This window comes from Physella acuta, unplaced genomic scaffold (genome assembly GCF_028476545.2).
Source record: "Physella acuta isolate Inbredline_101_S28 unplaced genomic scaffold, ASM2847654v3 ptg000810l, whole genome shotgun sequence".
NCBI classification, from domain to species: Eukaryota; Metazoa; Mollusca; class Gastropoda; family Physidae; genus Physella; species Physella acuta.
This window is the reverse complement of record NW_026732328.1, coordinates 2,501-16,942: the sequence shown is the minus strand read 5'-3', so window position 1 is coordinate 16,942 and position 14,442 is coordinate 2,501. Positions and strand designations below refer to the sequence as shown.

At 35.5% G+C, this 14,442-nt stretch overlaps 2 protein-coding genes across 2 annotated transcripts in view; one reads left to right on the top strand and one right to left on the bottom strand.

Moving 5' to 3' along the window:
• LOC131951388 (tafazzin-like) lies at window positions 1–1,540 on the bottom strand. Its single transcript, XM_059313785.1, is given in 3 exon segments — window positions 1–467; window positions 469–1,019; window positions 1,522–1,540. Coding segments are annotated over 3 exon segments (870 nt in total). The 3' UTR covers window positions 1–167.
• A 6,450-nt stretch (window positions 1,541–7,990) lies between these two features.
• Window positions 7,991–14,442, top strand: part of LOC131951395 (uncharacterized) — a gene marked incomplete at its 3' end in the record, with an annotated part of 8,322 nt that continues 1,870 nt past the window's right edge. The window contains exons 1-4 of the mRNA XM_059313794.1: window positions 7,991–8,546; window positions 11,987–12,180; window positions 12,727–12,823; window positions 13,950–14,049. Of these exons, the coding sequence (XP_059169777.1) occupies window positions 8,168–8,546; window positions 11,987–12,180; window positions 12,727–12,823; window positions 13,950–14,049 (770 nt within the window). The remainder of the gene's footprint in view (window positions 8,547–11,986; window positions 12,181–12,726; window positions 12,824–13,949; window positions 14,050–14,442) is intronic.

Sequence of the window (14,442 nt, the reverse complement as noted above, 5' to 3'; positions counted from 1 at the left end):
GAGACTTTTGTATCACTGCCCAATTAAGTACTCCATTAACATTTTAAAATTTGTTTTGTTTAGTTAATATAAATGGATGGTTTGGAAATTTATTAGTGTAAACTTAGATGGTAAAGTATAGCTTATGATATACATGTCATTTGGATAATAAATTCAATAGAAAGCTGTCATGAAGTATATTCATTATGAAGCTTTTCTGCAACACTCCGTAACACTTTGAATTCCTCTTGAATTTTATCTGTGATATGTTTACGGATCTCTTGAGGAGATTTTTTAGCAGACTTCAGAAACTCCAAATCTTTTGTGAATTCCATAGGCTTTCCAATTAAAGATGTTACCTTTTGTTTTATTTGGGGAATGTAAGGCTGACGATTAGGAAGAACCGAGTCCATACCAACATGCCATATGGGTACAACAAGTGGTGGTTTCTCACATTCTGCTATAATGCGTCCAACCCCCCCCCCCCCCCCATTTTAATCGTTTTGCCTCCTGTGTAACATTTACTTTGCCTTCCGGAAAAAAGTGAACCCACTTTCCTAAATTAAGTTGTTCGATAGAAAAATCTGTGCCCTTTTGATAAACGCCATCTCCTCTTACTATTGGGAACACTTTGCCAAGGGAGAAAAATAAAACGTGAATTGGGTTTCGAAAACAAATGTCTTCAGCTGCAGATGTCCATCTCATCAAGTCCCAGTTTATCAACTGTCTTGTTTTTAAAATACCCCACATGAGAGGATCATCCAGGCAGCTTTTGTGGTTGCTAACTGTCAACAAGCCTTGACCTTTTGGCCTTTCATCTAAAACTTTATGTAGGACCTCTTTGTTGTGAACACGAACTTTATTTAACCACGCTAGCCATAGTTTTCCATACAATCCTACTGCTGCAGTAATAAATCGACTGGATGCTTTCCATGTAAATGGCAACTTCTGAGGTGTAGAAGATGGTATTATCCAAGAAACCAAGATCCCTCTTTCAATGGTGGCATCTTCAAGTTTATAAGCCAGATCACTCAACTTCCCTCATTAGACAATATTGAATGTATAAATAGAACCTGAATTAAGCCCAATGAACTATTGATAAATTAAGCAAAGTCGCTTTTTAGAAAGAAATATTAAATAAAATAGTTTAAGTTTCTAAAAAAATGTTAAAGTTATTAACATGTTTGAAAGACAAATATAAACAGTTATTAGATTGACGTTGTTTCTTACACTATTGTTTATAATAGAAAAATATACACTAAAAATTATTACAAATTTAATTTTTTCAACTGTTTGGTATTTTTAAAACTATGAAAAAAAGTTAAATGTTATCTCCCTTGGAATACAAAAACCCCGAACAATATTTTGATTTAAAACAATAAGTTTCTAATATATCTTATTTTTATTTTTTAATATTAAACAATTGAAAAGGCTGGCTAATGAAGTAGGTAAATTAATAACAATGGCAAAACTACAGAGTCAGCCAACAGTGGACTGGTTGTATCATAGAGGCCCGGGAAATTTAATAAAGGGGGCCCAAACCCCACGCTGAAATTTTCATTGTTGCTCTTCCTCCATCAAAACCTGCATTTTACACGTCTGTTTGAAGGAGTGGAAATAGTAAAATTGAGAAACACCAACACAGTATTTATTACAGCACCGTTCCTGAGGGCCCATGAGATTTTTCCTCTGTCATTCAATTGGTTGACTGAAAATGTATTATGTTCCCTTAAAGAATAATCTGAAAAAAGTTGAGTGAATTTTACTATAAACTAAATCGAGCATATATATATATATATATATATATATATATATATATATATATATATATATATATATATATATATATATATATATATATATATATATATATATATAAATATATATATATATATATATATATATAAATATATAAATATATATATATATATATATATATATATATATATATATATATATATATATATATATATATATATATATATATATATTTATATATTTATATATTTTAATTTATTTATATATATTTATTTTATTATATATTTATATATAGGGCCTATATATATATATATATATATATATATATATATATATATATATATATATATATATATATATATATATATATATATATATATATATATATATATATATATATATATATATATATATATATATATATATATATATATATATATAATTTTGGTCTTCATGGAATACGAAAGTTGTGCTTTGAGCTTTGACATATTTCGTGACTGGTCATTTGTAGATTCCCCATGAGCAGTAAAAAATAAGATTAAACACCACTCTCACGACTTAAAACTTCTTTGCAATATCGCTAATTTACTCCTATGCAAGATTATCAATTAAAAAAAATATTATGAGATAAACATTCACATTAATTCATTATTAAACATTTCAGCATTTAAAACGTCCGTTAAGTAGACCTTACTTAAAAATTAGGTCATCTTGACGAATCTCGGATGTAACTCTTTAATCCTCCCCCCCCCCCCTTTAACCCTTCCCCCATCCCCATTTAACTCTTTTAACTACACACCTACACACTTTATGTTATTTTTAAGTGTTCGTGTTGTCTTAAACAACTAGGGTGAACACAATTCACGCATTTCAAAAACCCAACCCAAAAAAGACAGACGTGTCCATCTGAAATGAAGCAGTTTCCATTAGGGAAACAGTGTACAACTTGTTACCCTAGATTCTTTGTCACATAAATCACAAACTGGGTTGATGCATTCTACTGGGCGTCAGTGGTGTCATTTTTTATTCGTTGGTGCAAGAAATTAAACAAAGAAACATTCCCGCTATTTAGGGAATAAAACAGAGGGATATTCCTTGAAGTAAAGAAATAAAGGAACATCAATAGGGAATAAAACAAATGAACATTCCCAAAAGTAGGGAATAGAACAAAGGAATATTTCCTGAAGGAAAGAAACAAAGAAACAATCTCATAAATAGGAAATAAAACAAATGAACATTCCTGCAAGTAAGGAATAAAAAAACCAACATTCACTTCGAGAAGGAAAATGAAAAGAACATTGCCGGGAATAGGGAATAAAACAAAAGGAAAGTTCCCAGGAATAAGGAACAAAACAAAGGAACATTCCCTTGTCTACTCGAGCTATGGATATCTTGACGCTGATTATGTAAAACTCTAATTGAATTAATTTCATTAGTAGTTCTGAAAGTGGTAAGTAAAAAAAATATATCAACCTATCGCAGTTAGTAGCTCTAAATATATCAGTGTATTGAACAACTATAGGCTATATAGGGATACTGCATATTATAATGTACATAGGTCTATAGTCTATAACAAAAAAGGAGCAGGGGTGGTTTATTATTTTGATATAGTCATAGTAAATAGGGGTGCATGGCCTGTAGAGGAATGATGTTTATAGGTCCATAGAGCGGCCCTTTTTTTCATTATTTTCAAGTATCAAAAAAGAAGTTATATAGAAAAATGTATACCTTTACCAGTGTCCACCACCCCTCTCCCTAAAATTTTATTCCGACCGCGGAAATTCCATGCGTCCCCCCTCCCCGGGAAAAAGATCTGAAAGAAAAAGGAACGCTTGTAGGGTTATCTATTGTTGTATCCTCTACTATCATCTTTATTTTATTTTTTTAAATAGTTGTAATCATAATATTCTTATCTCTTTAAGCTCTAGCAAAGATTAAAAAAAAATCATTTAAAAAAAAAAACTGGGCTATCAGCTGTTTAGGCCTATTACAATCTTATGAACTAACATTACATAAACTAAATTATGTAGATCTATTACAATCTTATGAACTAACATTACATAAACTAAATTATGTAGATCTATTACAATCTTATGAACTAACATTACATAAACTAAATTATGTAGGGTTTTGGGACAACTAATAGTTTCTTTTTCTGAATGTTTACGTTTGACGTCAGAACTCCATACACATAAGTCTGTGAGTACTCCATACACTGTGTTGATGTGATAACCTCATACACGTATGTCTATGTAATACGTTCACACATGTGTGTTAATGTGATAAGTTTATACACATGTGACCTGTGTTTGGCGAATCTTTATTTAAGATGACTCTGATCTATTTAACACGCTCACTAGGCAACGTACATCCTATTTAGGTATTGCTCGGGGTAACAGATCGCATTTGACTTATTGTTTAGACAACATAGAGTTTTACATATTGCTTTAGATAACATACATCTAATTTAAAATGTTGCTTTAGATAACATACATCTAATTTAAAATGTTGCTTTGGTCAACATGCATCCACTTTAAGATATTCCTTGGACCAATTTAGATGTAGACACAATTTCAAAAGTTCCTTGGGCAAATGTAGATCCTATACAAGATTTCCTTATATAGGCACCGAATGTAAACTCGTGAGGACATCTATCTTTACAATGTTTATAGGGCAAATGTAGCCTACATCATTTACAAGAATTCTCTACATCAATATATCTGATCACCTGATGTAAACTTACGAGGACATCTATCTTTACAATACGTATAAATACATAACACAGACGAAACCCAAAACATCAATAATAATCAATAAACATCTGCAGACCTGCCCCTCCCCTCCAAGCACATCAATAAAAATACTGGTAATTTTTTCATCACTGGACGTATTTGTTCTAAAAAGTGTGACCACATACTTAGAATTAGCTTAATGAACACACACCACACCGTAATTGTATTACACCATTCACTAAACAATCAATGTTCTATCATGGTTGAATGAACTTAGGTAGAAGTCACATGAAGACAGTAGAAACATGTCCATCCTAAGTTGCTCATGTGCTGAAGGTTTTGACGAGAAGAAAAACAGTCTTGTTTTACCATTTAGCTTCCAAATTAAGGGTTCTTATTTCTTCTTAAGCGGTGATTCTTTCATTCTTTCAGACTTTTTTCTGAGGGGGGGGGGGGATATATATTCAGGTAGGGGGGAGAAAGAGGGGAGGCACATGAAATTTTCGAAGGAGGGGGTGTAGGGCGCTGGAGATATACCTAAAAGAACATGATTACAAAGTTAGTATAATGGTCTTATTAATTCTAATTGTTTTATCTAATTACCAAAAAATTAATCCCTCATAAATTCCAATTAATTAACTCACCTTTACGCCTACTATTTCACAAGCTCTAATTAATTATCTCATCTCGTTACAAAGGTGTGATGTCTCGCGTATTTTAATTACTTATCTTCCTTCGTTACATATTTCACACATTCTAATTATCTCCCCCTCATGGTTTTATATCTCACAAAGTCTAAACAAAATTTTTAATTACCATTCAGTTGTGTTTTTCTCAATACTTTACGACTATTGATCTCGCCTGTAAGGAGGATAACCTCAATTCCCCCCCCCCCCCCACACACACACTTTCTTTAGAAATACTCTAAACTTGGTGAAACTTGTCTACTAAAATAATTGCAAAATTTAATTCTTCACAAACAAAAGAACAAAAAACCTATAATAAACATTTACTGGATAATTTTGCTTTCATCTCTTGTTTAACTTATGTATTTTTTTTTTTGCGTTTTTTGTAATTGTAAAATATGCCACCTGGTAGCGCTAACCCCCTTTCAAGACTTGACAACTAGAACATTACAGCCAGCAGTCTAGCATGCAGACACATTAATTTCCGCACGAAATACGAAATGACTTTTTTTTTCACAGACCGCCCTAGTTTAAGCTGTGAGCTGTTGTGTGTCCCACTGTACTGTATGTGTATGTGTAGCATTATCCTATTTGAATGTGTACCATTACTGTATGTGTACAGTTACTTTAGCAGTTATGTATACTATATTGTATGTGTACCGTACCATTACCCTGTGTGTTTTTGTACCTCTACATGTGTGTTTACCACTATTATAATTGTTATATGTACCATTACTATATGCATATGTTTACTTCTACTAAATGTGTATGTGTACCACTACTATATGTATACCATTGCCCGTATGTGTAAGATTACTTTAAAATGTATATGAGCCACGACAGTATGTGGATGTGTACCACGACTGTATTAGTATGTGTAGCACAGTTACAGAACAGCTGTTTTCACGAACCATGAAAGAAAACTATTCAGCGTCACGCTCTATTAAGCATGACCACTGAAGGGTAACCAACCAACCGTAGACGACCGCAGCACCGTGTGATGGCCGTCAGTGACAAAAACCTCCGTCTGTGTCGATACTGTGTCGTGTTTACTGACAGTCACCAGTGGTTTTAAAAAATTACGTTAAGACAAAAATAAATTCCCAGCGTCAAGATAAGGAAGACACTTACGTAACAAGAGTGAAAAAAGGAAGTGTTTATTTTTAGTACAAGACCACGTGACTTCTAGACTGTTTTGATATGCGAGACTTTAAGCTAGGAACACGTGAAGGGCTTTGGATGTTGAGACAAGCACTGCTGTCTTTGGTTGGTTCTTAGTTGAGTGTTTCAGGTAGGTAGCATCTTTAAATTCACATAATAAAGTGCCACATCTTTTAATTTCACAAATTTAAGTTTCACATCTATTTAAGTTTCACATCTTTAAGTTTCACATCTTTAAGTTTCACATCTTTAAGTTTCACATCTTTAAGTTTCACATCTTTAAGTTTCACATCTTTAAGTTTCACATCTTTAAGTTTCACATCTTTAAGTTTCACATCTTTAAGTTTCACATCTTTAAGTTTCACATCTTTAAGTTTCACATCTTTAAGTTTCACATCTTTAAGTTTCACATCTTTAAGTTTCACATCTTTAAGTTTCACATCTTTAAGTTTCACATCTTTAAGTTTCACATCTTTAAGTTTCACATCTTTAAGTTTCACATCTTTAAGTTTCATATTTTTAAGTTTCACATCTTTAAGTTTCACATCTTTAAGTTTCACATTTTTAATTTTCGCACCTTTAGCTTCAGCAAAACAAATAACCTTACTTAGATGATACATTAGATTACTATCGATGTATTGTAGGTAATGTTGTATAAACCAAGACAATAGTGTCTAAGCGCCGATTGTGACTTGGACTAATGTACAGATGTAACTTTCACCCTACCAGATATTAGACTTAACCTTATACGATACTTGAACCTAAATTTTTCATTAACGTTAACTCTTTGAAAAGGTATGGCAAAGCCATACAAAGCTAACCATATCTTTACAAGTCACATAAATAAATCCCCCCCCCCCCCACAACCCCTGAACAAAATAAAACAACTACAATTCTTTCCGTCTTATCTTATACACTATTTTATTTTTAAGTAACGCAAATCAATAGAGACGTCACTTTTTAACCCGCCCCCCCCCCCCAACCCATCCGTCCTAATTTCTCCGTCCTAACTTCTCCATCCTAAAATCATACCATCAAACTAGTCAAAAATCACTCGTAAGTGCGTGTAGTGAATAATAAGCGACCCCTTCGGTAACGAAGTTGTTAAATGTTACATTATTTGAAAACACACCGTAGGATTTCAATAAAAGAAATTGTCGTGTAAGCGTGTTACCATGTATTTTTCTGTTTTATGGCTACATAGTGCATCGAGTTGTTGCAATTTTTTTTATATTTTGTAATTTAATGGCGTGGTTGGGCGGCTGAGCGAACGACTGCAAACCCGAAATTCTCGAGTTCGGTTCACTCCACTCAGCTCTGATGGGTACATGTTCTACTATTTTATGCTGTGGTCACACAAACAGGTGAACTCTACTTTTATTTTGCATCATGGACCGTCAATTTTGAAAGGTTCTTTTCGAAATATAAAAAAAAGTTATAGAAATTCATATAAAATAATCCCAGTAGCCCCAATGTTTTCAATTTTAAAATCTAAAATTTGATTATATAATGCGTAAATAGTTTGTTTATATAGCTTTAAATAAAATATTGATATCGTCATCAGTCCTAGAGACACTAAAACAAACCAACTTAACACCACAATTTTCGTTGATTATTTACACATTCATGTTATTAAATGTGTCATTTCATTTGTCATTTCATGTTTGTAGGTACGAAAGGCCAATGTGACACATCACTTGGAGGTTGAACCTCCGAGCCAACGGTCGCTTCTCTTTGACACACAACGGGCACCAAACATCACTGACATCCACTTCCATCACTGTGATGTCTACACATCATGATGTGAGCTTGACATCCTCCCCTTTCTGAGAACTTCGGCCGCATCACATCATGGATTACACCACTCTCCTAATCTCGTTTTCCTGTCTACTTAACACATGCAGTACACAAACAACTTCAACCTCACCCCCACTATCCACCACACTTCAAACCCCAACAACAAACCCCCAAACTTCTACACCCCCACCACCAACAACCCACTCAACAACCGACCTCCCTGTAGCCAACACCACCAGTGACTATTCGGACATCATCAGCGATGAGATCGAGAAGTTACAGAGCTCCGGCTATCTCTTCTTCCCCCACATCTACCGGGCGTTTCTTGACGCTGGCCGGAGACCGCTGTTCTACAACTCCAGCGAAGACTGCAGTCGAAACCTTGAGACTTACTACAACGCTTTTATCGACAGGAAGGGGTGGGCATGGAACAGTAAGTTTTTTCTTTAACTAAATCATTTTAATATTTTCACATGATAGTTAACTGAGCATACTTTTAAAATACATTACTTTTATAAAACCGTTTCATGGGTAAATAAAATTGTAAATAGATTATTTTAATATATTTACCTTATGTTTAACTAAACATGTACTTAAATAAATCAGTTTGATATAATTATGAGGTTGGCTATAAAAATAAATAAATTTATCTATCTATATATATAATTCTCTTCTTGGAGACCCTAGAAAACAAGCTGTAAGCGCGCCTTGCAGTCCCCTCTCTTCTTCACTAGGCATAAATCAACCTCCCCCACCCCCACATGGTCTGGTGAGCTGTGGTTCACGCTAAATGTTTACAATCGTAGAGCCGGGTTTAGTGACGGCTATTAGGGGCAGATAATTTAGTTAGAAACTATTTTAAACTTAGGGGAGGTAACTAAGAGGAGGCTGCTTAACAGCTTTCACGGGGGGGGGGGGGGGGGGCGGGTGTAGGGTAGGGGTTGGGGAAAGGAGGGGGGGTAGTATTGTCCTAAACGACCTACTGATAGTGTTTTAAAGCAAATATTTTCAGTGGCAGCATTGGTACTGTCGAATTCACAAATTATGAATTAGGGCCTACTGAAAAGTAGAAAATAAAACAACTAAATAGCGGCGTATGATACGCCGCGGGTCGGCACGTAAATAAATAATAAGCAAAAAAAAATACGAAAAAAACCCACCCAAACTCCAACGTTTTAGTTCTTCTCTCAGCAGTTTAAAATGCGCAAGCGAGGTTATTGAGCGATATTTATAGATACACAATTAGGTCAACATAAAAGAAAGCTGATTGGTTCATTGATCCGGGTAGATGTGTCGAAAGGGTGACCGACTCTAAGCCAAGACGCAAAAAGTGTTTCCTTCGTGTTACTGTTCTATTTCTTCACTAGTTCACCCTCCCCACCACCCCCAACTTCCTGGGGGGGGGGGGGGGAAAGAGGGGTGTCCTGTGTGTGATTGTAGGGGCGGGGTCAGTGAAGGAAATAGCTGAAAAAGCTTTAGACATTGCGACTTGTTTATGAAGAAAATTGCATACATAACTCTGTTACAACATGCACTGGTATTACTGCTGTACCTGCACATCTACAATTGTCTGCACATCTACAATGTCTAATTAATGTCTTCACATATAAAATTGATGTCTTCACATATAAAATTGGATGTCTTCACATATAAAATTGGATGTCTTCACATATAAAATTGGATGTCTTCACATATAAAATTGATGTCTTCATATATAAAATTGATGTCTTCACATACAAAATTGATGTCTAATTCCTAATACTATATCTAAATACCATGGTCATATGAAGGGTTTAAATTCAGATAATAAACTTGTCTGTGACAAAATGAAACTCCGTACATTTTATTCAGTGCCGAGTTCAAAACCACGATGGACTGTACATAAATGTCACGTGGTATAACCATACTTTCTTCCTATTAAAATTTACAAAATATGATTGTGTAAAAAAAATAACCTTAAGATTTGACTGTTTATAATGTTTATTAATAGATACCCAATTACCATGTAATTAAAACTATGAATAAGTTTCGTGAATCATCTAATTAGATATTTAAAAAATCGCGAATAAAAAAAATTATGCCAGATTTTCACGGTGGTAAAGTACACCGCAAGTGCCAAGTACCACATAACCAGGTTGCAGCACGCCCCGAAAACGTGAACAGACGACACAAACAGTTTTTCCTTGGCCCTAGCCTCTTGTGCAGGGGTCTCCAAACTTTTCAGTCCGAGGGCCGCATTAACTATCAAATTTCAGTTGGTGGGCCAGTTTCTTCCAGGCATGTCTTTGATTTTTCTGGTCAAAGTTCCTTAGCCATCACCAACAAACGATTTTTCTTTGGACAAAAATATCTCCGCGGGCCGGATGAGAGGCCCCCGCGGGCCGCATCCGGCCCGCGGGCCGTAGTTTGGAGACCCCTGCTCTTGTGGAACGGTTATTGGCTTTCCTCCTTAGGTTTCCATTTCTCGTCAACACCGCCGTGTTCCGCTCGCTGATTGGTGGAGAGATTTTCTACTTTCAGTTTATCAATGACGTCACCGGTGTCGTATGAGGTATGGATGTCGAGGTTCATTACTTGAATAGGGTCGTGATGGTGTTGTGTGGGGTGGGTGATATACACGCGTGATTCTATGGGGTTGTGTGTGGGAGGTGTTGAGGGATGGATTTTAGAGGTGCAAAACAAAATGACAAATTAGTCAGATATAATTTGCATAAATGGTTCTATTATGATTGCTGGCAAGGCATACATTTGTTACGGTCACTGCGTTCTTTTCTGAGCCAGGATAGGGGTTAGTGTCAGATTTAATGCCTGGTTAAAGTTATGGCAGCGTTACTAGTTAAATCATGTTATTCCAATGAAGAAATATCATAAGCAACCGGTATTGCCTTTAAGTACCAGCTGTTGTGCAAAAAATATGTTCTTGACTTTAATTATCAAAAACGACTTTTGCATGGTTATGTTTTTTAAAGAAACAAAATGCGCGTTAAGTTTATAACAAGTGCGCGGTCGCGCAACTACGGTACTTAGAAAGACCATTACAAGTACCCTCCCCCCCATCCATCCTAACCTCCTTCTTATACTTAGTTCTAACTATCTGATGAACAATTGTCTCGCACTACTGGCGGGGAGGGGGGGGGGGGGGTGAGGGGTTGGCGATGTTCAGCGTGCAAAACCTGACAAGCAATATGCAGGGGACGCTAATGCAATTCTTTAAACATGGTCAACGCAGGATGCACTGTAACGTCGGTCTAATTATAATCACATGAGTTGGGAGTAAGGGGGGGGTCTTAATTCGTGACCTTGACATGACAGTCTCTATACTTGACTAGCCGGTAGTAACATCTATGTGTTGAGAAGGACTTAGATTTCTGATGCTAACAATAAAACAAAAGCGGCGGCCATTGATGAAATAACTGGCGTACTCCTCTCGCCACTGTCCGCCAGTGGACTCTTCCAAAAATAGGTGTGTTAGGTTGTTAAATTATTCTAAATTCTCCTTTTTGTTATGAAAAAAAATGTATCTCACGTCATAGTTTGACATTAATCAAATTATACAAAAAATATATTTTTAATAAAAATAATGCCTTCATTTCCAGAGGGTTCAAAGTGTAATGCTATAGGGCTGGTAAGTAGGTCACCAACCAGTTATATGGCTCATGCAGGTTTTATTGAGCCGTAGAACTGGTTTGTGACCTACTTACCAGCCCTATAGAGACTTGACATATTTTTAAAATTAATATTATGATTATTAAAACTCCAGAATTGAAACTAGTTTTCCTTCTAATTATTAATACATCGGAGTTATATATAACTATTCTTTCCATTTAACCATTGAAACTCCAGAATTACAACTGATCCCCCTTTTAATTTCAGTCTACGACGCCACTGGCAAACAGGGCGCTGGCCTCTTCACAGGGGCGTTGACCTGGGTGGGCAACTTCCACCAGTGTATCAACTCTATGGGCTACTACTTCAGCGAGCTGACCACGGGGGAGGCCCCGCCCACCCAGTTTTGTGCCGTCTACATAGCCACGCCCCAGTGGGTTGTCAATCTACTGCAAGGATTTGTAAGTAGAGAACGGATTTTGATTTTTGAGTACATCTACCTGTTTTTTGTATGAAAACATTCTGCTGTTTACCGTTAATGTACGTGCCTTTACCGGCACAGGAGCAGAGTTTCTTTCAGACATTTGACTTCCAGGTGGAGGGTAGGTGGCACTTGAAACATCTCCACTATTCCCCCCCCCCCTCAAAACCATGAGTGATGTCTTACAGAAACTCTGTAGGAAAGCATACAACTATTTCATGATTTTGTGATTTACATTTCCCATGTATACTTATTAAATCGATTCATGTGATTCATGTATTATTTCTATGAAAAAATCAAATGATTAATCAAATGATTAACATAGGACTCATATGAAACAGGTGTGTAATGAAACTTCTCCCAAATATTATTCTGCCTGCGTTGACTACAAAAAAAAAAAAAAAAAAAAAAAAAAAAAAAAAAAAAAAAAAAAAAACAAAAAACTCTCAGTAAATCCAAGAATAAAAGAAAACTATCTAGATCTAGAACTTATTCTAAATTTCTTTTTTTTTCTTTTCATGTTTAGAACCTCCCGTTCCCGGTACAAAAGCCGCCGTTTATTGCAGACATCTGTACTGTAGTGGGCTGTACGGAGAGTGATCTACAGAATATTGTGCAACGTTGTAAGTCTCGTCATCTTCATCATTTTGTTACCTGTATCAATGTCTGAAATAATACCTGACATTCGACAATGTTCTCTATCAATGAACTATGTACAGTTTTTTTTATTGTTGTAATAGGCATTGATCAACATGCGAGATCATACATTGGGTAGTTGGTCCTTAAGAGGGGTGGTAGATGAAGTCTAAAGTTACTCTTTCAAACCTATTCTTCTGCGAATTGTTTTTTTTTTCTTTTTCACAATTAGCTGTTGTGCTGTCTGGTCTATGTTTTGAAGATGTGCTCTGGTATTTCCTTTTTTAAAGACCTCCTAAATTTGTGGTTATGGGGAAGGTGTTGGGTGGTAGATCTCATAACTGCTAACCCGAAAGTCTGGAGTTTGAATCCCAGGCTCGAGTCTGTACGCTTCTGCATAACATATACATCATAGAGGTGTATGTTTCATATCATTGCCAGATAATGCTATCTGTATTCTTAATCCAAAACAACATATGTTCTACCATAACCCTAACTCTGGATCTACCAATGCACCTGATCTAGCGATTACTGCTATCAGCTTAATACCGTTTAGGCATTCTCCCTAGTATGATATTCATGTTTTAAATAGTCAATGAATTTAGTTTTACGATCGCTACAATTTTATGTCAGGAGGGTATTTGAGAAACCAACCCTATTGTATTGTCTGTGTCATTGAGACCGCCATGATATTTTAAGACATTCTTAATAGCCCTTCACTCCCTCTAGACTCGTTCAACATTTAGTTTAACACCCTGTCATATACTGTTTATAGCCTATAATTTTTCAACTACTAGAATGACCCAATGTTTTAGTAAACATACTGATCCAATGTTACATGAATCAGATGTCGGTAAAATTTTACATTTTTGTGTTATAAATATTCGCCGCCCCAAATGAACTAAGACTAACCCGTTCATCCAAATGCAGTAGCTCTATGTATAATGGACTAGCCCAATATGTAATGGGTGAGTCCAATTTATGAACACAATTTATTATGAACTATATCTAATGGACTAACCAAATATCTAATGAACTAACCCAACAAATAATGAACTAACCCAACAAATAATGGACTAACCCAATATCTAACGGACTAACCCAATCTTTCAGACGTGAACGATGTGTCATGGTCTGGCAACTATTCAGTGACGAGTGTCAAATGTCGGACCGTGAAAAAGCTACGAAACGATGCGGGCGCCATTGTAACGCTGTAAGTTTCCATACGGTCTGAATTGACCTTGCTTTCTGATGCAACTAGGCCAAGTTTAACTCTTACAGCTGAAAATGTGAACGTAAACAATTTTTTATTGCGCTGCTGGTATTTATTACAAAATGGATGCTTGTGTAATCAAATTACAGTTTAAGTGTTAAAAGTCACGTATAAATAGCGCATTTCCTGCCATGTTTTTTTTTACCGTGCAAATACCCAAAAACTAAAACCTGCTTTAAGTTAAGACTAGAGATAAAATGTAGATTACGTGCTAATTCCCGGATAACTTTTTATTGTTTCTGTTTCAACATCTGGCTGTGGATAAAAATAGCCTTGGTGACTTTGACACTGTTTTATCAGTGCACAACTTGACCTTTAATAATGGGTCAGAGT